Consider the following 25,313-nt stretch of genomic DNA (forward strand, 5'->3'; position numbering starts at 1 on the left):
TAATGCAATGTCTTGTGTATAGCAGGAAAAACCTAGGTCAATACTCTAACAGAGCTTGGTTCTATCATACCTGGTATGTGTCTTGAACTTTGTTGTTATTACTTGATAAATGCTACTCAAATTTAGATCATTAAACTATAGTCCTCTTGGGAGATGGCTCATTTAGAAACCAGGGTATAGTGAGAAATTGTAGAAAACTGGAGGCTTGCTCTAAAGCAGTGATTTTCAATTTCCTGAATTCTGTGAAATTTTAATACAGTTCCTCATGATATGATGACCCCCAAACATAAGTTATTTCATTGCTATACACAGCTGTAATTTTGCTATTGTTATGAATAATAATTGTAAATAGGTGTTTCTTTGATGAGGTGACTTTAGAACACAGAGTGTACTTAGCAGAGAAGTTAGTAACCAAGGAATTTAAAAAATCATCAGATATCTCATGTGATATCACCCTTAGAAAAATGCAGTTTACATCACGTTGTTTCTTAATTGGATTGTTATAATAATTAGTAAAGCTCTGGAGTATATTGTGTATTCACTCTGTAGTTTGACTGCGTTGCCCGGAGTCACAGGGAATAACATGAAACCTAATAAATCCTGAAAGTGATAATTATCATAGAATTGTTACATTCCAATATTTGTAACTGCAGAGGAAGAAAATACATTCTGGAGGGGATGGAGGCTTCCTGTGGGTTGAGGGCCTTGGGGCTAGGTCAAAATAAGAGAGTCAAGAATTATGTTGTTATTGTTATTTTTGTGGTTGGCGATGGTAGTGGTTGTGGTGGTGATCATGGTGGTGGTGGTGATGGTGGTGATGGTGGTGTGTGTGTTTATGGGCATGTTATAAGCAATGAATCTAATATAAATCTTTCACACCCAAAAACTGAATATAAGAGGTCAAAATTTTGTGCCAAACACTGGCTTGAAAATATGAAATGAAATTATATCTTTTGCGGCAGCATATTAATCCCATAAAAGATGTTTTTAATAATCAGCAACAAGAGAAAATGTGCATTTTTTTCAACACAATAGAATTTTCCAAGTAGTTTTCACAAAACCAAGCAATGTTATTTTCTTAAACTCACTTCTGATATCAGACAGATAATCTGAATTGGATAAAATTCATGACATGAGTTCATGTCCAGTAAGAGCTTCATGCTAAATTGCCACTTTAAGCCACTGGCTTGGGTACTGTCTTGTATGTATAGATTTAATTCCATAAAGAAAATTAGTGAAGTCCTTAGCATTTACTTTCAGGATTCACAACTGTAGTGAAAAGTAAATCAAACCAAATATTTGATGGATTACAAGTTAGAAAATTTCAGTAGGTTTTCTGTGAAACCACAGATAATATGGTTTCTAAAACTCATCTTTTCCATATGAAAGTAATTATTTCCAAAGTCCTAATTATTTCATTTATATAATCACGACTTGAGAAGCCCATTTTTTCACATTCTGCCTCCCACTGTATTCATGGAAAGGTTTTTTGTTGTTGTTGTTGTTTTGTTTTTGTTTTTTGTTTTTCTTATTGCTGCAGGAAGGTGATTTCCCAAAGTGCATATTATTCTACTCAAAGCTATAACTTTTAACTAAAACATCACAAGTAATTGTGTAAAGGGTACTCCAACGTAACACATAAAATCTTAAGAAATCAGGATAGATATTTCAATCATGTATATAAAAAGTAAACTTTTTAAATGCATTTGCCAGGATATGTTTCAGTTTTTAACATTAGTTCTAGGACACAAACTTCTCCTTTCTTCTCTCTTTTTCCCTCACTCTTCAATCTTTTTGGTTGTGAGCCTAGCCTTTAACGGCTGAGCCATCTCTCCAGCCCTTCAATCTTTTTTAATAATGGGATTCATGTGTAATCACAACCTTACTCAATAAATGACTGTCTCGGCATACCATTGTCAAAATAGCAGCAAAATCTATCTAACTTACTTGATGTTAGGATGGATGAACAAAGCCTTCTTTTTTTTGTAAGTAAAGAGCAGGGGTCAGGTACATGTTTGAGGAATAATAGGAGAGACATTCTTCAGAAAGAAAGCCCAACAAAAACTGGGGCCAAGTAGTAAAGATGACTTGTGGAAGACTCATGACCTAGAAAGCCAATGTAGTTTCTCCCCTGTTCTACTGGAGTCTGTGTTCTGTTGAGATGCCCACAGTCCCAGAGGTGAATAGCAATGTAGACAAATACCACAAAGTGTTTGAGAAGAGTGTGAGGCTCTTTTAGTGCAGTTTGCTCTCATCACAGCTGCTAGAGTATTTCAATTAGGACTTTTATCCACGTCTTTCTATTTCTGGACTCTCGTTCCCCCACTCAGTCTGGTCTCTCTGTGATTTCACCACTTATATACTGACCCCCATGCCTGTTATCAGTTATGTTTCAACTCACCACAACACAAAACACTGTAGATGTGTTTTACCATTTATAGACTAGTATCTAGGACTAAGAGGTTGCTGTGACACTGACCTCCTCCCATAATTGAGTGTTAGCTGTGGAGTCCCTGGCATGAGGCCAGCATATATTGTTCCTTCTGTAACAATATTCAGTATACAATAATGACAAGAACCTCAGCGTAGCTAAATGACTTGATGCTTCTGAGCCCTTTGTCTATGTGAGCACATTTTCAAGACTTGTATTTCCTTGTATTTCCTCAGATTCCCAAATTTGAGTCATTATCCCTAGAAGTAACCCTATATTCCTTTGAGAATGTTTTGTCTATTATGTGCTAGCGATGAATCCTACATAGGAAATTATTAATCCAGACCAGTGACTTTTGTACTCTATGCAAAGGTTTATGGTATGTGTTGTTATGTAGCCTTGGACTTTCCTGGTAGTCTAAGAAGAAACACACACACTAGCTATGCTATCAGTCATCAGTGCAGAATTTGAGAGATAATGAGGTGGATTAAAATTTATCCAGAGGCATATAAAAATGATGAGAGATAGAAGACATTATTCCTGGCTTCCTGAAGCCTAAATCCCAATTAACTTATTTAGCAATTCATCTTTACTTAGATCTCATATTTTAATACTTATGAATTACTGATATATTCAAATTGGTGGCTTCCAAATTAAGTAAAGGAATTACCTCTTTGCTGAGTCTTATCTGTTCTAGAGACATTAAAAATACCATATATCGGGCAGTTTAAGTCAACAGTATCTATGATTCAGACTTCCTGAAATCTGAGCCCAACAGAGCAGCTTCTGACAAAGTCCCCTCTTTTGCTTGATTCTAGAATGCTATCTCACTATTTTTCCATGTGGTACAAAGGGCTTGCTTACACTCTTCTCAGCCATCCACCCTCAATTTACGGGGGATTTGAATACCTAAATGTAAGCTCTATGGGGCAGATAAACATCCCAACCTAATATCATGTCTATTTCCTTATTATTTTTAATATTCAGTATGCATGTAGAATCCAAGTGTGACATTGACCCATAAGTGATATGAAAGCCATTACATCATAATGGTTAGCATAATGTGGTATACTGTATCATCTCATTTAATTATCTCAGTAATATTAATAACTATTATTACCATCTAATTCTGAGCACTTTCTGTTTATGAATGAACGTTATAAGGGATCACAAATACACACACGTTGTGATTTTTCTATTTACTAATTATGTTATATAAACACCCCATTTCCTTGAGAAATTTTACTCTATTCATTAATAGTTTGTTTTTAATGTCAGAGGGTTTCCTATTGTAGAACCAACAGAATTTTAAGTCCATCAAAATAAATGTAAACTACTTCTTAAAGTGTTAGAAAGCAAAGCTCTTCTGGTGAGTACAGTTCTGAACTCATGAGAATGAAATTATGTGTAGGAACACCCTACTATGATTGTTTTAGTTTGCCCAGATCCTTAATCTCTATCCAGAACTTCTGTGTTTCCTCTATATACCATGATGCTAATTGTATGATACCTGTATCTGTATAAACATGCTCAGCTCTTTTGCTTTTTTTTTAAAAACAACAATGACCATTTTTACTAATTTTCTACCATATTAGATAAAGTCCATAGTGTAAACATTGAATGATTGAAAGTACATGGGAAATTGTAACACAAAAGCACATAAGTTATACCAGTTTGTGTAAAAATTTCAAATCTTCTAACACTCATGCACTTTGAGGTCCTGGAAGCTGTTAATTCAAAGTAAAGACAGAAAAGCCACTTCGCACTGTACCAGTAAACATTCACTGTTGAGTTGTGCTTGTTGACCACAAGGTTGCCCTCATTTTCTCATCAGTTATCCATTCTTAAGAAAATGTATCAAACTGGCAATAAAATATGGAAAACAAACCTTTTTAGAAGCACCAAGACCCTTCCATGACGCAGTCCATGTAAACCAGAACATTCAACTGATTCACTCTTCCTTTCAAGTTTCCTCCATGGTATAGTCATATAATGTTACTATGTATTTTACTTCTTATCTTAATATATGGCTGCATTTATTGCTTACCAACATATTCATATGATTCATTGCCTACTGTCTGTAATGAAATGAAACTTTAAAAAGTGGGATGAATATTTGGTCCTCTATTTAATATATGGGAGTTAAATAACACTGACGTATTTTTTTAAGTTTTATGGCTTTTACATATTGTTAGAGAGGCATCATTATCCACTTTCCTTCAGCTAGTTTAAAATTATATTTACTGATCAAATTTAGCAATTATTAATAAATGTATCTATACTTAGGACTTATAGAATACCAAAGATTTTGATTAACTTTTAGTTTTGAAATCATTCTGTCCATATACATTTCATAATTTTTGCTACCTTAGTTAGCAGACTGTAAGAATGTAACAAAGAGTAAAATGGAGGGACTGCTAATGAAGAGGCCAAAATAAGCTTTCAATCTCCCCAACTGATTGTGCTTACATGCAAATGTAGCTATACACCCATGTGCATTTGTACACATGCAAATACACACATACACACACACACACACATACACAGAAAACTCAGAACAGATATATTCTTAGCAAATTTCTTGTCTTTGTCACTCAACGTTGACTAAAGGAAAAAACAAGGAGCTTTGTTGCAAATATCTTAGGACCATTCTAACCAGTTTAGTCTAGACGTTCTAGTGACTTCATGACATAATCACTAAACAGTCATGAAGCATGCTGTGGAAAAAAGGGTCACTGTGCATTACTGATTTTGTTAATTCTTACTAATTATGGCTTTTGAGAACCTTGTTGCATTAATATGTGAAATATAAGCAGTACAAAAATAAAATTACAAGAACCCTGGAATACCAGACACTTTTACTTAAAAGGAATGTGTTGAGAAATGATAATATAGCCTGCAGACATTTCTGAGCTTTTATAAGTGTCAGAGTGCATACAGTCTGTGGGACAAAGCAGTTATCTTTCCAGGAATGTTATAGCTAACATTGGAATGTCTGTAGTTTACTCAGCCATTGTTTTAAAAGAAAATTTCCTTTGGTCTCATCTCCAATTACTAAGAATTCAAAGATTTTATAATTAAAAACTTTATGCTCAACATTTTATTGTGTCATTTCAACACCATGTTGTAGAGTCCTTTGCGAATTCTTTCATTTTCCTGTTGAGTTGAGATGGACAATTTAAATCTCTATGAGATGACCAGCAACCACTATCTTAACTTTATTTATTATGAATCATTTCTAAGTCAAAATCATAATTTCACTAATTGTTTTATCAGGGAATTTAATCTTTAAATAAATGTTGATAACATAATGTAACTTATTCTAAACACTTGCATATTTGACAGGGGATACAACAATGATATTTCCTGTTTTCTAGTCATTGAATCTAGTCTAATAAATAGATATAACATAATTTAATGGATAAAACTCTGAAAGATGGAAGAATAACAATTTAGAGTATGACATATATCTAGCTACTACTTTAATTACTGTTTTAATACTGTTAGTGCAGATGATAAAAAGATAATGCTGTTGACACCATTTAATAGAAAATTGTGTGGTATACTACCCTTACTAATCCCTATGTAAAACACCAACCTACCTCCCAGCCCTAAATATTCTCTTTAATGTCTCTTTGGAGGAATTTTCTCAACTGAAGGACTATTTTCATGTCCATTCAAAACTACTATTTTTGCATCACGATGCATAGTACATATATCAAAACAGATATCTATGAAAACATTTACTATAACATCAAGAACTACATGTTATTTTACCAATATGAAATAATTGAAAATCTAAATGATTACTTAAAATGATAACAACAAAAAATCAAGACAAAATAAAGCTTCAGAAACATCTAGTTATACTATGTTTAGCAAAAACAAAAAACAAAAACAAAAACAAAAACAAAAGGAAACCCCTGTATTTCCTCAAACAGCTATAAATAACATTTTAGCAGCACACCCTGAATTGGCCTGAGTTTGTTGTTTTATATTGTATCTCGTGGCAATGGCTAATTATCATAAGTTGTCTAATAAATGTGATGGATTGTCCAATTAACTCTTCATCAGCATCAGTTTTTGAGGATGCTACCTATTGAAACCGATGGTGGTTTATGACCTCCATGTTGCATATCTGGCTAATTGCTCCTTGGACAATAATTATTAAGTTTCCTGTGCCTCATACAGTCATTTTGTTTTACAAATTACGATGCCACAGAGTTTCCCAATTCATTTGGCTTCACGACTATGAGTCGCCTGGGATTACTCAAGGCTTTCTGTAGAAGATAAGCGTCACAGGACACTTGGAAGAAATTACAGATCTCTCTGTTCTGTAGGTTTTCCATTGACCGCCACACTGACTTGGAGAGACAGTTCAACATCAATGCAGATGATGGGAAGATAACACTGGCGACCCCACTGGACAGAGAACTAAGTGTGTGGCACAACATCTCCATCATTGCTACTGAGATCAGTAAGTGTCCGGGCTGATTTCTTCCTTGTGTGAATGTATTTATTTGGCACCCATTGAACACGTGGCAAATGATCTGTTCTGCCTAGATAGTTTGCCATTGAGATTTATTTCACTTTTCACAATAAATCTTTGAAGGAGTCATCTCAACACAAAGCAATTTACACTGTAGTTAATTAAGAAATGTAATTAATATATGTTTGAAGGAAACATTTACATATCTGAATAGTTTGGGGTTTTTAATTATAGAACCATTACGATTTCTTTAATGAAATTCAACATGGTGTTTTCTGAAAATAATGTGTAAATTCTCCTCTTTTGCAGGGAATCAGTTTGTAGTATTACTAAAATAACACCTCCGTCTTTGATAATGTAGGGTGTTTTATACTTAATGAAGCTACTACAGCAGCCACATGCTAAAAATTCATATGACACAATCTTTGCAAGCTTGCACTTTTCGCTAACTTTTTTATTAAAAACAAAACAAAATCTTCCCATGAAGCAGGGGAGATTTAAGTCCCCAGCAATCATGTTCAAAGCCAGGTGTAGCAGAGTATATCTGCATCTTCAGTGCAGTGAGGGGAGATAGACAGATCCTGAGAGTTTGCTTGACAGCAGGTCTAGCTGAAAAAGCTAGATCAAGGTTCAGTGAGAGATCTCGTGTCAAAATGTAAGACGGAAAAATGACTGAGGAAAACACCACAGCGTCATTCTCTAGCCTTCACATATGTCTAGATTGGGAAGTGCCCAAGTATGCATTCACACACATGCACATGCACATGCACATATATACACACACAGAGCGAATCGTACCAAAAAGCATTCTTTTCATTTTATTTCCATGCAAAATACACGTTCATAGTACATATTTATGTTCTTGTGGAAAACATGATAAAGCCTTCAACACTGTACAGTTTCAAACAAGATGATACTGAATTCTAGAGACTTGTGAAAAAGAGAATACGAAAACAAAGACAATATTAATCCCTCTGTTCTTAATCCATAGCAAAATAAATTGGGGGGTCATTAGGTTCATGGGCTTTTACTTATGCATACCACAGAGAAGGTGCAGAGGAAAGTTAGTGCTCTACACTATAAAGGCCACTCTTGCTCTCTGGTGACAAATGCGAAAACAAAGGGGCATGCCTGAGAAACAGGAGGAAAGAAATAGATGCCTCGGTTAGAGACGGATGCATGTCTGAGCTGGGAAGAGGATGTCCTGATTAGAAACTTCTGAGGAGAGAGCTGTATCTGGATGCAGTTGGGCACATTTATCACCTTAGCACTGGGTGGAAAGAGGAAGGGAGACCTGAACTACATCGAAACATGGGCTATATAATAAGACCCCCTCCCAAATCACAAATGCACACGAGAGAATCTAAAGACAGAAGATCAGCTTCTGTGTGGGCGAAAACATATTTAAGCAGAAAGAACGTCTGAGTACTGATGGACTCAGGCCTTGGAAATTGCCCTCTCTGCTTTCAGATATTATTTTCTCCCCTAAGGCCTTAGTTTGGCTACAGTTTTTTTTTCCTTTGCCATGTTAAGGGAATGATAAAACAAAGCCCATCATTTGCTGGTCTGGGTTTATTAGAAGCTTTCAGCCCATTCAGAAGTGTACAGACATGAAAAGCTTATAATTTATAGTGCTGAAGTGCCATTATCACCTTCAGTCTCTAAGAGAGAAGAAAAACTATAGCTCATTACATTAGTTTAAGAGCACGTAAAGCTGGAAAGAAAAATAGTTCTGTAGAAAGGATATAAGCAGTAGTTACTTTTAAAAAGTACATTTAAAAGAGCGTAATCTATTCAGTTTAACCTTAACCCGTGCTCCGTTTTTAATGAGAATGATTCCTCCACTTTAATATTCATCAAGGATGTCCCAATTATAAGCAATCATGTACTTCATGCTAAGGAACAAAAGTAAATGAATTCACCAAACAGGTGTTTAAGAAACATTTCAGAGCAATCTAGAAACAAAAGGTTCATTTTCCAGGAATCTCAAAATGAGAAAGACAAAAGGAAACAGATGTTCTGGGGCAGTGAGGTATTAACTTCAGGAAGACGACGGTGACAAACCCCCATCGGGGAAGATGCTCACCGGGTTCTTACTCCAGTAATCATTGAATCTGTCACTCCCGGCACCCATGAATTCAGTGTACATACCACAGGGCACAAAACCACCAAAACTCTGCAGAACTTTTCTCCCTCGGCCCCAGAAGCACCTACCTGTGAATGAGTGTACCGGGTGGGGTTGAGAGAGCTAGAGAGGTGAGAAAAACCACGAGTGCCTGAAACGCAATCTGTTCCATTTTAGAAAAAAATAAATGCCAACAGTGACATTCTCTTGATGAACATAAGATGTTTGTAAAAACTGTTATGTAATAAAAATGGGAAAAAAAAGCCTTTTGGGTAATAAAGAGATAGCTGATTAGAATTACCATTTTTTCATATGTACAAGAAAGTCAAACTACAAAAGAAAATTGACAAAATAATAATTTTTGTAGTATATTCTCTTAGTAAGGACCTGGATTTGTGTCTGACAGAATTTGTCTGATTGGTTTCAAACAAAGGAAAAGCATAGAGTACTTCTTCCTTCAGATGAACTCAGCTTTACTGGGAACTTAGAGAATTTGAAGTGTGTGTAACTATGTTGAGGTAATATTCTGTCTGTCTCTCTGTCTCTCTGTCTCTGTCTCTTTCTCTGTCGCTCTCTGCCTGTCTCTGTCTATTCCTGTCTTCTAGTCTCTCTGTTTCTGTGTCTCTGTTTGTCTCTGTCTCTGTCTCTCTCTGTCTCTCTCTCTCTGTCTGTTTGTCTCTATCTCTATCTCTCTCTCTGTCTCTCTCTGTCTCTGTCTGTCTGTCTCTCTCTCTGTCTCTCCATCTCTGTCTCTGTCTCTCTGTCTCTCTGTCTCTCTGTCTCTCTGTCTCTCTGTCTCTCTGTCTCTCTCTCTGTCTCTCTGTCTCTCTCTCTCTCTCTCTCTCTCTCTCTCTGTATGTGTGTGAATGTGTGTGGTGTGTTTCACATAGGTGTACATTCAACTTGACTATTGCTGCACTGTGTGGTGAGTGCCACTGAGCTTCCATTATTCTTCAGCTCTCTCACAGTGCTGATGTTAGTTCAAGGCATTTTGAATTTAGGTCTCCCAGATTATATAGTAAACAGTTTACTCCTTGACTAATCTCCCAGACCCTGTATTTAATTTCATTTAACTTGATGAATACAATTACTTTAATTGGTTCTTTTTTTTTTCAAGACAAATCATTCACATAAAAAATTTAAATGCAAAATAAATCTATTATCACTTTTTAAAAATTTTATTATTATTAATAATTTTACTGAGTCTTTTCTTTACACTCCAGATTTTATCCCTGTCCAGGTCCACCCTCTGACTGCTCCACCTCTCATACATCCTGCCCCATCTCCATGAGGATTTCCCCTCTAATTCCCCACCCCACCAGACCTCCCCAATCTTTGGAGCCTCCCTTCTCTTGAGGGTTAAATGCATCTTCTCTGACTAAACACAGACCCAGAAGTTCTCTGCTGTATAAGTGTTGGGGTCCTCATATCAGCTGGTGTTGCCTGGTTGATGGTTCAGTGTCTGGGAGTCACTCCACTTAAAAATTTTTTTTATTTCTGTTTTCGCTCTTCATTCATGTTCTTAACACTAATAAGAGTGACAATATAAGATAGATTTTTAAATTTCTCCTTTAAAGTAAATGTTAGGTTAGGAGGGATAAATAGCAAAACTATAAATGTTCAATTATAACCAGAAGGTAAACTAGAGATAAAAAGTTCACCAGACAAAGTAAAATAACTGTGAACATAGTTATAGCATTGTGTTGACTCAGTTTGATTATGGAGTATTTATCTTTAAATCCATAGGCCCCATCTTAGAAAAAAATATTAAAAGGTACTGTATTTGTGTAATATTAATACTAAAGCTATCCAGGAGAAGGTTCTAATAGTGATAGGGGAGTATTCCTTTCCCAGAGAACAATTGTAAATTCCTGTCTGCATGCTTTATCATCAGATAAAAAGATTTTAACAAATGAAATTCAGCTAAGAAGTGGGTTTTAGGGAAGTCCATCTGTTCTCTATTTTGTGAATGAAGATGTCAGCCTTTATCCTCTTGTGTCAGATTAACTTAAATGAGGCTGAGATAGCTCCCTGGGTGCGTTACCAAAGTGTTTCAGTGATTACAGATCGAGCCTGCCTTTCTGATCACTTGGCACATCTCGCGAGACCCACGTGCGTGCCGTTAGATACGCATGCGCTATCATGAGATTAGGCTGGGGACTAGATCTCTGCTAGCTACCGACTCATCTCCAGAAACTACACCACGTGGCTGGCGTTGACCAGGACAGTATGTACATACTTGTGTCATAACGTGTTGATCAATTTAATAGTTAGATGGAATTGTATAGACTGCAATGCGTCTAATCTTTAAGCCACCATTTGAAAGTAGATACGGCTATAAAGAGGGCTCAGGTGGTGGCACTCAGAGACGGAATGACAGAGTTGTTCAGTATTTTGTACATAGCAAAGGTTGAGTGTGAAAACAAGTACAAAATCATCAGATGGATCTGATTTCCTCCTCCTTTGCGAAGTGAATGAAGGAAACGGCTTTACTCTGGAGTGAAGGACGCATGAGAATATTGGTTGGAGGACCTGTATCTATTCATATAAGAAAGTACCTTAGGAGCAAGGATATTCCTGTGCATGCTCAGTTAAGGTCAACTCAAGAAGGAGGAGAAAATAGACGTATTCAGGGTCTGCTAAGGTCAGGGTCACCTAACTAATACTGAAATCGTTAAGATGGCTGGTTGGCAGAAGGACTTTCAGAGTTGTGTAGCTTGTACCATAAAGACAGTGAAGCCGAATGCCTCTGGGCATATTCATGTTTCTTCCAAACCAGTTAGTTATACGAGTAATGAAAGGGCACTTTGAAGGCACTTTATATAGTTGCAAAGTATTTAAGAATAATATTAAATTTCATAAACAGTCAGCCTCATCCCCCGAAAGTGCCTGACTTGTTAGCAGTTAAGACTGTGAGGAAGGACAATTGTATATTGATTGTCAAAGCAGGGTGTCTCATCTGAACTTTTATAAAAAGGACAATACAAAGTTTTGAGATTTTTTTTTTAAACTGGAGTTTTAGCTCCAAATTGGAGATTGGAGAAGAGATCAGAAGTCACAGTGTGGTGGTATACTTCAAGGGTTTTATGGTTTGCAATGAATACCTCCAGCCCTACTAACTTTCCATAATTGCTTATAACTCACCACTAAGAAACTGGGGTGGCAGTAAAGAGCAATTGCTGCTCTTGCAGAAGACCCATGATTGGTTTTCATCACTCATTCGCATACTCACAACCTTCTAGAATTCCCACTCCAGTACCATCTCCAGGAACCTATGGTAGGTACACTCTGAGGCAAGAATCTATTTTCAATAAGTAGAAGTAAGACAAATAATAGAAATATAAATAAATATGAAGTGGAAATTTAAAGGAAGATATATATCTGTTTTAAACCTATCAATATTCCAAGACGTTTCCCAATTAAATGAAAATACTCAAATGAATAAAAATATAAATGAGTAGTTGTTTAAAACAGCAATTAAATAAAGAAAAAGGAAAGAATATTGCATCCCTTGCAATAGCTCCCTGTCACTAAATTAGATCCAGAGAGATTCCACCAGCCATTTTTCCCAATGTGTCATCCTTCACCGAATTTCCAAAATATGGTGACTTATTTGCATGTGTAAGTAATAAAGAGTGGACAGAGAAAGATGGTGTTTTGTGTTTGTTCTTTTTTGGGGGGGGTGGTTCTTCATCCACTTTGTGAGTTTTTATTGTGCCCTACTCTGGGAGTTGAGGCAGAGCTTGGAGATGAACATTGTGAGTTCCAGACACAGTTAGAGGAGAGATACGGAGCATTTGAGGACTTTGAAGAAATTGAGATGCTTAGAATAGTCCAGGCAGGATCCTTGCACATGCACCGAACACCAGTTTTTAAAGACTGCTCTGTGCAAGCCTCGTTAGTGTGGCTGGAAAGTAAGGAAACTCTAGAACTCTGTACCTGGGTGCTGGCAATTATCCTTTACAGAAAGCACACTACTGGAGGTTACCTGAAAGTTTTCAAAGCAAGAAGCATATAATTGCCTGTTAAATTAATTTCTTTGAGTTGGTAATAATGCATTGCTCAGGCCCACTACAGTGAACAGTACACAATGCTGCAAATGAAGCTTTTCACTAATGATGGTTGAATCTCCCAGGGAAAATGCCCTGTTTGATCGCACCAAGGGAATGATTCTTCCTGGCTTAAAGCCCAGTTGCTAGAGTAATTGCTTCATCCAAAAGGTGCTTTGTCCAACCTAGGTTGCTAAAAATGTTTTTATTATTATTATTATCAATTATCAATTATTGTTGTTATTTATTATTTATTTATTTATTTTGGACCACTCATGGAGAAGTTCTAGAATTGTTAGGAAGGCAAGACATGTCTTAGCCAACTCTTGACAGAATATCTTTTCGTTTTTACTGTCACTTTACTCATATGGGAAGTGGGAATCATAATTATTCTTTCAATGTTCTGGATAGTGAAAATTGAATTTGAAGTGATAGTATTATGGCTCTGAGTGAGGAGTGTACCTGTACACTTTGGAAAGTGATAAAGTCTTCCTATTTTTTTATAGCTAATCCAGTTCCTAGAGTTTGATTTATTTCTGAATTTAAGATTACTTACTTAATTTATGTTATCTACGCTCCAATTTTTTTCTCCTTCCTCACAGCGAAACAAAAAGAAAACAGCAGCAAAAACTTAGGAAGGGATCAAAGCCTGCTTGTGCTGATAGGTGTAGGTCTTTGTGTGACTCGTTTCTTCAGTGACCTCCCTCATCTCATGCCCTTGGTTCAGGCATTGCAGATTGACCCGTGATTGGTGAATAAATAAAGTGAAGTGGGCACGTGCTTAAGTATTTTTAAGCTGAGACAGACTGATCGAACCAGAAGATTCAGATTTATCAGTAAGGAAGTGTGTAGGCTTCGGAGTGTGTCTTTGCCTATCAGGGCTTCAGGCTAGAACTTCCGTAGGATCTGGAACATTTTGTTTTTGGGTAGAATGAGAGGGGAAGGCAGGAGTTATAAGTTTCCTGTTTACTCTGTCATCCAAAGCACTATCAAAGTCTTAGTGTGTACTCTGGTAATTCTGAAGTTTTTAAAGCGTATCTCCTTGCTGGGCACCGATGGAAGGAGAAGCCCTTGGTCCTGCCAAGGTTGGACCCGAGTCTAGGGGAATGTCCGTAGGGGGAGGTAAGAAGGGGGTGGATTGGGAGGGGAGCACCCTTATAGAAGAAGGAGAAGGGGATGGGATAGGGGGCTTATGTCTGGGAAACTGGGAAAGGGAATAACATTTGAAATGCAGGTAAAATTATCCAATTAAAAAAAAAAAGACTATCAATAGTTAAATCACCTATTCTTGGGCAACATTATATTATCGTTGTGTTTTGTAAATCAGTGATTTCTCCTTGAGACCCAGCAAATACTTAAGAAATACTTAGGTAAAGGAGTAAATAGAGAACCTAAGGAATTAACAGCATTAGGGAATATCCGGTGACTTCTGACTTCAGACAGACACTATTAATTGATTATGGGAATTAAATTTTAAATATATTCTCCTCAGTGATTAGTTGTAAATTTCAAGCTGAAAAGCACACAGTACTATTGGTATGTAGATTGGTATTTGTAAGTGACTGGCACAGTCTGCAGGGCAAGTGTGAGGCTGCACTCCTAGTATGAAAATTGTGGGGCATTGATTGTCCATGCAGTGGTTTCTCATGGCGGATCAACCAATCTTGGGAGTAAGAGGCAACAAGAAAGGTGTTAGTGGAGAGGACCCCAAGGTCTCCTGTCACCTTCCTGAAGGGGCCTGGCATGCTGATCTAGTGAGATTTATTTCTCTTCCCTTCAGGAGCCCTGAGGCAAGCCTCAAACAATGCCATCCCATAATTCATTACCCAACAAGTCCGCTCATCATTTAATCTGATCTGTATTGAGCAAGAGGCAGCAAGCTACAGAACAGCAAAGCCCAAATAAAGAAAGTGCAGCGTGTTTTCTGATTACAGGAATCCTTAATCCAAATCTCTGGGAGTCAGGCTAAAAATACAGCCACTGTTCCCTCTGAATGTCCCCCAGCCACCTGCACTTCAGAGCAGGCCAAGTAGACGGTGATAAAGATGATAGACATGGAAACTATGCTCACTCGTGGTTACTATATGCCAGTCAATCTGCAGCCACATTTATTTGTATTATATCTAGGAGCTTGGAATCTCTCTTAGGACAAAACTATCCTCAACTGTAACCCAAGTACAAAGACTGTTGTTTGCTACAAGGAAGGGCCACACATGCTCAGCTTATAGCTGCCAAGTGTCTGCACCCAGACACATACATCAGCTAGGAAATGAGAAGCTACTGGGACTTTTGAGTTGCAGTGATTTTGGAGAAAAAGCTGCATCAAAATTGTGATAAACAGCAAGGACTGGTGAAGTGTACTTTAAGGTGTAAAATAGCCAAAATCCAGTTAGCCTTGCCAACACGTGGGATTTCTTCTTACGGGTGTAGTAATTTTCTATATTTTCATAAATAGCCAAATACCAGGAGCAGACAGGGTTCGTGTCATTTCAGTATCCTATGCTCCTTGACTGTGTGTTCAAGTTAAACTCTACTTTGAAGCAAGAGGGCAAGATTAAGTGTCCCCTGAAAGTGAGAAAATCAGGAAGAAGTAGACATGGCTATAAAATAAATTTGAATGCAATTCTTGCCACTTCTGATTGTGAGACAGGAACAAACATACTAACACACTAACAAAGAAAATAAGTACTCAGGATCTGAGAATTCATTCTAGAGCAGGAGAGCTCATGAACAGGTCAGAACACAGAGAATGGGGTGGGCAACTTCTGTGAGCCAGCATTCAGAATCACTTAACGCTGATTTCAAGTAAGTTCCCTTTTTGGACTAAGGCTGTTGGTCTCACTATGAGAAGCAAATGCTAATCTTTACTCAAAATCAAAGAAAAGCCCGATTAGAGGTGAAATTTGAATAAACCAAATCTACTTCAGTTTGAAAGTAATGCTTGAGGAGCAGTAGACACTTGTGGAGACTGTAAGTCCTATTGCCTGGGACACAGAGACGTAAGTGAGAGTGTCCTGCTTGCTCTGTGCTATGCAGTGCTCTAATCTTATCTGTGCCTGCTAATATGATTAACTCTCACATGGCTGTGAGTCAACGCCACCCTTTCTTCCTCCCAATAAAGCAAAGATAAAACACAATCTTACAGATTGATTGATGACTGTGGATTTGATCCTAAGTCTGTCTGGGTCTTAATACCAATTTCTGAATGATATTATATATCTGCTTCTGAAGATTAATGAATATCACTTGGCTCATGCAGATAAAATTTCGAGTGGGTTTCTGTAAAAACATGATTTTCTTTTCCTTTCCGCTCACTCCAGTCTTAGTTTTCCAAATCTTCATAAGCAAAGGTCAGCAACTTTGATTATGCAAAGATTTTCCCATTATTTCCAAATTTTAGGATCCACACCGTTTTCAAGAAATTCTTCCTTAGAGATTTTGAAGGACAGAGGGCAGCTTTAGACTTTGTTCCCACTGAAGGACCTGAATGGGTTTTGATGGCATGGTCGTGACCCACATGAGCATGAGAAATTTATTGTTCACACCTGTTGAAATCTTCTGCACTGGAATGTGGAATTTTAGAAATCCCTGTTTCCTTAATTCCAAAATTATTAAAGTCTGAATTGGGGGCTAATATCGATGTCTAAGTGTTTCAGCTCCCCACTAGGGTAATCTAGGAATGACAGTGCAGTTCGCACCACATCCCCTTGAATGCAAGGTAATGGGCAAGAGAGTTAGGCAGAAAATAAAACTGGATTAAAATTGTGGAAAAGAATGGCTGGGACACCACAATCAAAAAATATGAATTCCAAGGGAGCTTCTACTAGAAGTTTCTTTGCTCTATACAAGCAGTTACCATGGCCTGACTAATGTGGTAATCAGTGAAAATTAAATTGTCATGTTCAATAGGAAGCTGAATTTCACTTAGAATATATAGGGAATTTATATCTATATTATATTATAATGCACATATCACATATTCAGGTCACATTGTATAAACTAGTTTTGATAATGGGGGGAGGATGGGGAGGGGAACACCAATATAAAAGGGGAGGGGGAGGGGTTAGGGAGATGTTGGCCTGGAAACTGGGAAAGGGAATAACAATCGAAATGTAAATAAGAAATACTCAATTTAATAAAGAAAAAAAATAGACGTTGTTTTCAAACAGTGGAGTGCTGAGTAATCTCTGAGTGTGCTTTTATGGTGAGCTCCATTCACACCATGTTTAAGGGATGAAACGTGTTTTATAAAAACCACTTTTTCCTGGCTTTATTTAACTGCTTTGTTGAGCCAACACATAAACAACTAATGCACCATGGAAAAAATATGCGCTTGGAAAAATTTTCTTTTATTGATGGTGTTTAAATAAGATTTGTCATTCGGTTGTGTGTTAGGCACAGTATCTAAGTCTCTCTCTGCCTGTTTAGATTTCAGTATCTCGGAATGTAAAAATACCCACACTGAGCCAACACTTGATTTCCTGCTGAATTGTTTTTCACATTTCCAATATAATTATGTCGCAGTTACAAAGAAACAAAGATGAACTCTGCTGAATACCATAGAAACCCGAGTTTGTTTATTCAAAAAAAAATACAAAAAAAGCCATCTAAGACAGACACTGATGTGAGGGTGACTTAGCAGGGTAACTGATACCTAAAATAAACTTGAAAATATCTAGATGTTTATTAGAAGTGAATGGTTAGACATGGACCTTAAAGAGCTGCTCCATATCCTATAAATGACCCCTAGCATAAGAATATAAGACCTTAGAGAAAATATGAAGTGCTGATATCATTATCTTCTTGTGAACTCTGTCCTGTGAATGAGTGCTTTTGTCTGTAATGGCATCTATCATAAACAGCTTTAAGGTCGAATAGGCCATTACTAAGTGTACCAGATAAATATAGAATATCTGTTTAACATATGAGTTATTCTAACCAGGGACACGGGTTGTTGAAAGCCTCGTTCTTGTCTCCGTGAAGCTTCTGTAGAGAAAAAGAAACAACATTGGGCTACAATTATGTTATGCAGCTGGAGATAAGACACATGCAATATGTTGTGTTATGCAGCTGGAGATAAGACACAGCAAATGTAAGGAAGTGATAAGTTCGTTCTAATAAGTGCTTTATTCATGGTATATAGTCATGGTACATAGTCAAGTCAGGCCGCGCAGCATGAAGAGAAGTAAAACAAGACCACCATAGACCCTGAACGACAGAAGGGATTCCAAAACGTTCCCCTTTTGCTTGTAACGAAAACGAGTGGCTTGTTCATCTTGATATAATTTTTGTATATATGGCAGCTTTAAACACAGTTGTAGGGTGGTAGGTCCCGCATCTGCTTCACCATAGGGCTTGGCTGCTTAGAGAGGCAAGATGCTGGAAGTTGACCATGCTCACCCCAAATCATCGCTGGGCTGGTGCTGGACCCCAGGGAAGCCCTGGGACACTGCTCTGAAAGTGGGAAAGTGGAGTCTATGGCACAGGATAGCCAGAGCTTCTTCTGGGTCCCTTGAGCTGTCTGGTTCTCAGTCTCTTGGACATCCAGGTGCCTCTGGAAGAGCTGAGAATAGAGTAGGGACCTGTGGGCTGGATCTGGCCTAGGCTGGGGGAAAAGAGTATCATGGAGGAGCTCTGGCTTTTTGGCTTGAAGGCTGCAGACCTGGTGGCAATCTTGGCACGAGGTGTAGGGAGCCCTTCTACTGGAGACTGTATGATGGCTCTATAGGCAAAGGCCTTCTCCATGGCTCCCCAGGGTGGATCCCAGTGAAAAGAGTCAATCCATGCTTTTAAGGTCATTAATTTTCATGGTGGAATGTAGATGTGTAAAACCATACCCCATTTCTCAGGTTGGGTCTGAGATTAAATACCTTTTGCAGGGAGGAATGTCTGGGAAGCTTATTGGCTAAGCCCTCCAGGCCTTTAGATACCTCATTAAAATGGAGATCTGTCTTGAGCCTACATCACTACAGGGCTTGTCCTTTTCCTCATCTATATATGTAGGGGCTTGGGTCATTGCCCTTATGTGACTGATGCCACAAGTCTATGGAGGACTGCAGCTAGTGACTGGGGCCTGGTACCCAAAAACAGCCAAAGCTCCTACTATCCCTTCAGGGTCTCCGGGGCTTCTAGCCTTAAATCAACCGGGAACCATACTAACTTTTACAGTTCCACACATAGTTATTTTCATGAAGACCTTCTGATTACATTTATGAGTAGTGACGAAATTTGAAATATGGCCCAAGTATGAAACTTTTTTGAAGGTTAATCTGATGACAGAAGTAGAAATTATCGTATCACAAAATTCTGTTCCTAGTATACGATTATCAAAACGATTTCATTTAACCCTCATGGCTGCATTATTAAATTTATGGAAATTAAATAAATTTGAGTGTATTGTATCTGTGGGATTGAGTTTTATCTTTACTGTGCATATAGGAAATCCTAAATGGTTAAAAAATTTTAATTCAGAAAATTCTAGTCACAATTTGTTTGTTTGACACCTGCAGAGTAGCTGGGGTAAATCAGCACAGATATACACAAGGTCTATCCCTGGTTATAACAGGTCAGAACAGGTCGTTAATATTTTCATACCTTTAAAATCAATTCTAAGAAAATCACGGATACCAAACAGGCTATTAGCAAGCCCTAATATGTATCAATTGTAGTAATCAATATAATATATGTAGGTATATGCATTTGTATAACATCTCTACAAAGAATATAAAATAAATAATGACTTGAAATGTTGAAAGTTAGTATTTAATGTAAACATACTTTTAGGACTTATGTTTGATATTCTGTGTATAGGGGGAAAGCATAAGAATCATGATGCTTGTGGATTACTTAGGAAGAAGATAAAACATGTAAGAGCACATATAAAATTCCATAGTTTTAAATCAGTGTAGTCTTCCCTGAGAACCTGACTTGCTGTCACTCTGCTATGAACACTTTGGGGATATTTTAAGGGTAAATATCTTAAAATCATGTCATTTACAATGGGAAAATTAAGATTTAAAATTTTGTAGTGCTTTTAAATCCATATTTGAGAAGTTGGGCTTTGTTCTTAAGATTACTATTTAATGCTTGAATTACTCTAGATGCACAGAACACACGAAACTCAAGAAGGATGACCAAAATGCGAACGCTTCACTCCTTCTTTAAAAGGGGAACAAGAATACCGTTGGGAGGGACTAGGGAGGCGAAGTTTAGAACAGAGGCAGAAGGAACACCCATTCAGAGCCTGCCGCACATGTGGCCCATACATATACAGCCACCCAATTAGACAAGATGGATGAAGCAAAGAAGTGCAGGCCGACAGGAGTCGGATGTAGACCACTCCTGAGAGACCCAGCCAGAATACAGCAAATACATAGGCGAATGCCAGCAGCAAACCACTGAACTGAGAAAGGGACCCCCATTGAAGGAATCTTAGAAAGGACTAAAAGAGCTTGAAGGGGCTCGAGACCCCATATGTACAACAATGCCAAGCAACCAGAGCTTCCAGGGACTAAGCCACTACCTAAAGACTATACATGGACTGACCCTGGACTCTGACCTCATAGGTAGCAATGAATATCCTAGTAAGAGCACCAGTGGAAGGGGAAGCCCTGGGTCCTGCCAAGACTGAACCCCCAGTGAACGGGATTGTTGGGGGGGAGGGTGGTAATGGGGGGGGAGGATGGGGAAGGGAAGCCCATATAGAAGGGGAGGGGGGAGGGGCTAGAGGGATGTTGGCCAGGAAACCTGGAAGGGGAATAACAATCAAAATGTAAATAAGAAATACTCAAGTTAATAAAGATGGAAAAAAAAGAAAAAAAAGAAAAATGTTAAAGACAGAAGAGGCAAAGAAAATGGGAGGAGGAGAGAGCTCGGGAGGGAGGGGAAGTTGGAAGACAGACATGATCAAACTGCCTTCCCATAAATAAGTTACACAAAGTAGCAAGCACCCAACACAGAAAATAAGATGCTTACTCATCTGTCCCCAACACAACATAAGTACTGAACTGTATTACAGATCTACATTCAGTAGTAGTCGTCCACGGAGTCATGTATGGGAAGAGAAGTGAGACAGAGTGCTCTGCAGAAGCACAGGGACAGGGCAAGGATACACGGGGCATCAGCAACCATGCCTGCCAATAAACTGCTTTCAACTGGTTGGTGAGCTACTAGAAATCAAAAAAGTAACCAAGTTACAACCTCCATATACTTTATTTTAGTAAGTCTTGTATGAGGTGAGATGATTTTACTTACATGGAAACTGGAAGGGTTATTATAAAGCAAGTAAAATCTTTTAACAATTTGAAACTTATCTACAATCTGTCCTGAGGTGACCAGAGTTGAATTTGACATTGTCACTAATAAATGTAGAGACTTAACAATGTAATCTGAATTAAAAACAATTTCAGAACTTAAAAAAAAAGATTACTATTTCTCTTTATTTTGGAACCAACTTTTCTAGTTTTGACCTTGTTATTTTAAAGGAAACAATTGACAGTATATATTTGGACATTGATTAAATTTGATGTTTCAAGAAAACAATAAATTTTTGGAAAACTTAAAAATAAAGGACTACTAGAATTCTTCCTCAAGATTTTCTTTATTATCTCTTTGGGTGAAGATTTACTAAGATTTGTTTACAGATTGTTGATAGCATATCTACTATTGTAGCCTGTCAGGATGATGCTGACCACAGGATTAGGGGTGGGAAGTTTTGAGTTATGATATGTCTATTAAAATCTGACATTATTTTTTTGTTGGGCAAAAATGCTCATTTGTATTTAGTTTTGTTCATTATTAGTAATTTCAATAATATGATAGTTCTAAATTATTATGGGTTGAGTCTAATAGTATTCAAAAATTGTGTTTAAAACTTAAGGAAAAATATTTGAACTATGAAAGTTCATTATTCTCTGGGACAACAATGGTATACTAGAATATAGGGGAATTTTAGAGCCCTAAAAATGTTCATTGACCTTCAATCTAAAACATGAAGACATGTTTTGCCCTTTATACTATCCTGTTAGTGACAAAAGTTAGGAATCTCATTAGTTCCCAGATATATGTTTCCGGTTGGTGAAATTGCTGAATGGCTAATAATGCATGTATTTGTATATTCTTGACATTTTTGAAATACAATCATTTTAATTACTATTGTAATAAAAATTAAGATGCATACCACAGTAAGAAAATCACTCGTGAATAAATGTTTTAATATCCTTCAATTACTTTATGTGGCTAAAGGAGTCCGCAAAAACAAATTTTTGAGAACTGCTGCCTTGGAAAGGCATTTATTAACTAAATTCCTTTGAGGTAAATAGTTTTCAATATTGTTATGAGGCATATTTCCACATTGTTTTAAAAAGTGTCACTTTTAAAATGTGTTTTATACTGATAGATATGTGTGTGTCCTTAATATGATTTTGAACATAGAGTACCGACAGGGTTTGGATATTAAAGCTCCTCTACAGTATTAGGGTTTTTTTTTCCTTCATTTAATTAATTTTATTGCACTTACTAAGGATTTTACCAATAACCATTTTCAAGAACTACTACAAATCATCTTTTTCACCTATTCTATCAATTAAAAGCCTAAATCCTAAATGTTTTTCCCCAAAGAGTTTGTTGCTGGTTAATATCTCCAGGCATATGTGGGAAGTGGTATGCTCTCTCGTCATTGGGCTGACCTCCAGGGTGGATCTGGGTAGTTTGAGTGACCCACTGTGCTCTGAGTTGTCTTCAGATGTAAACGTAATGTGAAAAGAATTATGTGGTCATATTGTCTCTACAGTTTTATTTAGGCCATTGATGGTCCAAGTGAATTATAGGTAAGTGTTAAAACCACTGTACTGCCTAAAATCCAGTACAGTTCCTTCCCTGAACTGTCTGTTGGCAGTAACAACACTTAAGACATTTGTCTCTTGATCTGAAGAACCCCAAACTAAGCTCATCAAAGCATTAGTAAACTTGAGAAGAAACAGAAATGCTCAGGAGGCAGGAGCTGGCCGATCTCTGTGATCAAAGGCAGCCTGGTCTACAGAGTCAGGGCTACACATAGGAACGGTGTCTCAAAAAATCAACAATGACAACAACAACAACAACAACAACAACAACAACAACGAAAAGTCATGTTAGGGAATGAATTGTTGAATATCAGCCTTCATTGAAAACAGCTAGAGCCAGGCATGGTGAAAGATCAAGTTTCAGCAGGTGAACCTTTTTAGGGAGTTCTAAAAACAGTAAGAGGTATGAACCATCAGATTCACATCTCTGAATTTTTACAGGGTTCTAGATCTCTTCCCTTCTCACTGGTTCTTGTCCCCTTTAATGTAGATGGCCTGTTCCTCCAAAGAGTCCTGCTGGAATTATGTTCTGTCCAAGTTCAGTAACATGGGCTGGACATCCTGCAAACATGAGCCTAAATGAGTCCACCCTCCTTCAAGTTCTTGTCAGATACTTGTTAGCAAGGAAGAGTAATTAAAATAATTATATAATATATTTCAGTAATATCTGGCTACCAACACCACAGTGAATGTTAGGAAACTCAAAAAAGAAACATTGACATTTTAATGTAACTTTCTATGTTGGTACAAAAATTGGTGGCATTCATACAGGCCAAAATTTTTCCCAGCCCAGATAGAGACTAGCCTACTGTTTCTGAATCCTCTTTAAATGTACATTTTTATTAAAATATTATGGCATCATGAAATCACTTCTCCATTCCCTTTCTTTCCTATAGCACTTCCCTTGTTCTCTCCATCCAATCCCCTACAACTACTCCCATACTCTCAAGTAGCCTCTTTTTCATTATTGTCATGACATATGTGAGTATATAAGCACAAATATAACAGTACAAACCACTGAGTCTATTTTTGCTGTTTCCGTGTATAAAATTTTAGCTCAGAACACTTGTATTTGGGTATTAGAACTCTTTGAGAAGTACATGGAGTGGTATGCGTGTAGATTTTATAGAGTTGAAAACAACCCAGCAATGTGCTCCCAGAAAGAGAGATGCTTTCTAAGGACTGAACTTTGAGTGCTTAACCTGGATGCAACTATGCTTCTTGTCCAGGCAGATAATCCCTGAATAAGGCCATTGCTTACCTAAGATACCCAACAATCCCATATCCCTTCTATTCCATGTTTAATTCACTTTTTACTTTCACAAATTTAAAATCAGGTTTTGAAAATTGAAGTTAATAAGAATGGTTAACAATGCTTACCCTTCGGTCATTTCTTAAGTATTCTTTGATCAGTGCTTGAGATAAAAGCATTTTAAGTTGTGATCATGCTCAATGCCATGGGCATATTATCAATACCATAAGAATGATAATATTTAGAAAGCTATTGTTTCCTCTTCTCCCTGAAAGACTGCATTCGTAATTCTTGACACTACTAGGCTTTGACAGTAAATCTTCTTGCTGCCTTACCAGTATGACATAGTACAAATGCTATTGTCAAATATTTTATGTTTCACAAAATACTAGCAAATTTGGTTAATTGTTATGCTTTTACCCTCAGAGTGTCTAACTAATACATGGTAATGTTGAAGCTACACTTCTTTTTAAAATGTGAAAAGAAAGTGGCCATTCTTACTATCCTGGGACAAACAGGCAAATCCTAGTGAATTTAGCAAAGTGAATGACATTTAAGAAGAATGTAAATAAGAAATACCCAATTTAATAAAGATGGGAAAAAGGAATTAAGATATAGCAGAAATATGTTTTGTAGAAAAGGATAAATTTGGCCCCAGTTGGATGGTTTTAAAGTTCATAAACTGACTACTCTTTATAATGTGGAGCCCACAAAGTAAGTGTTTGAATTAGGTCACTCTGGAGGTTAGCATTGGTGTTTTAGGCAAACCAAATATCTGAGAGCTCAAGTTGTCTTCAAGGTTATTCACCTACAAAGGCATTTTGCGATGCAAAGGTTGCTCAGGAATTCCCAACTGTTCTTTTCGTGAGTGAGATATGTTGACAAAGCTAGATGTTCTGTGGATCACTTCTAGGGACACACATGGCATTGGTGATTATAGAGTTGTCTGTTGGTCACGAACCAATCACACCAAGTTTGAAACAGTAAGGCTGGCATCACACAGACAGATAACATACAGAAATCTACTGGTAAACATCAACCTGACTGAAGAATTTACATCGTGTGTGTCTCTACTGTCCCGAGAAACAGGATGCCTCTGTGCAGTGCAGCACGCATCCTTTACTC

The 25,313-nt window shown here is 37.4% G+C and overlaps 1 protein-coding gene across 9 annotated transcripts in view; it reads left to right on the forward strand.

The window, feature by feature from the left end:
- Cdh8 (cadherin 8) overlaps nucleotides 1-25,313 on the forward strand; it is a 407,399-nt gene that overhangs the window by 266,081 nt on the left and 116,005 nt on the right. For 8 of the 9 annotated variants that reach the window (XM_017601380.3, XM_017601378.3, XM_017601377.3 and 5 more), the window contains one exon: nucleotides 6,772-6,908. In XM_017601380.3, the coding sequence (XP_017456869.1) occupies nucleotides 6,772-6,908 (137 nt within the window). Of the gene's footprint in view, nucleotides 1-6,771; nucleotides 6,909-10,646; nucleotides 11,273-25,313 lie in introns of those variants that run through there. The other variant, XM_063278322.1, reaches the window with a different exon arrangement.

This window comes from Rattus norvegicus, chromosome 19 (assembly GCF_036323735.1).
Source record: "Rattus norvegicus strain BN/NHsdMcwi chromosome 19, GRCr8, whole genome shotgun sequence".
Classification (NCBI taxonomy): Eukaryota; Metazoa; Chordata; class Mammalia; order Rodentia; family Muridae; genus Rattus; species Rattus norvegicus.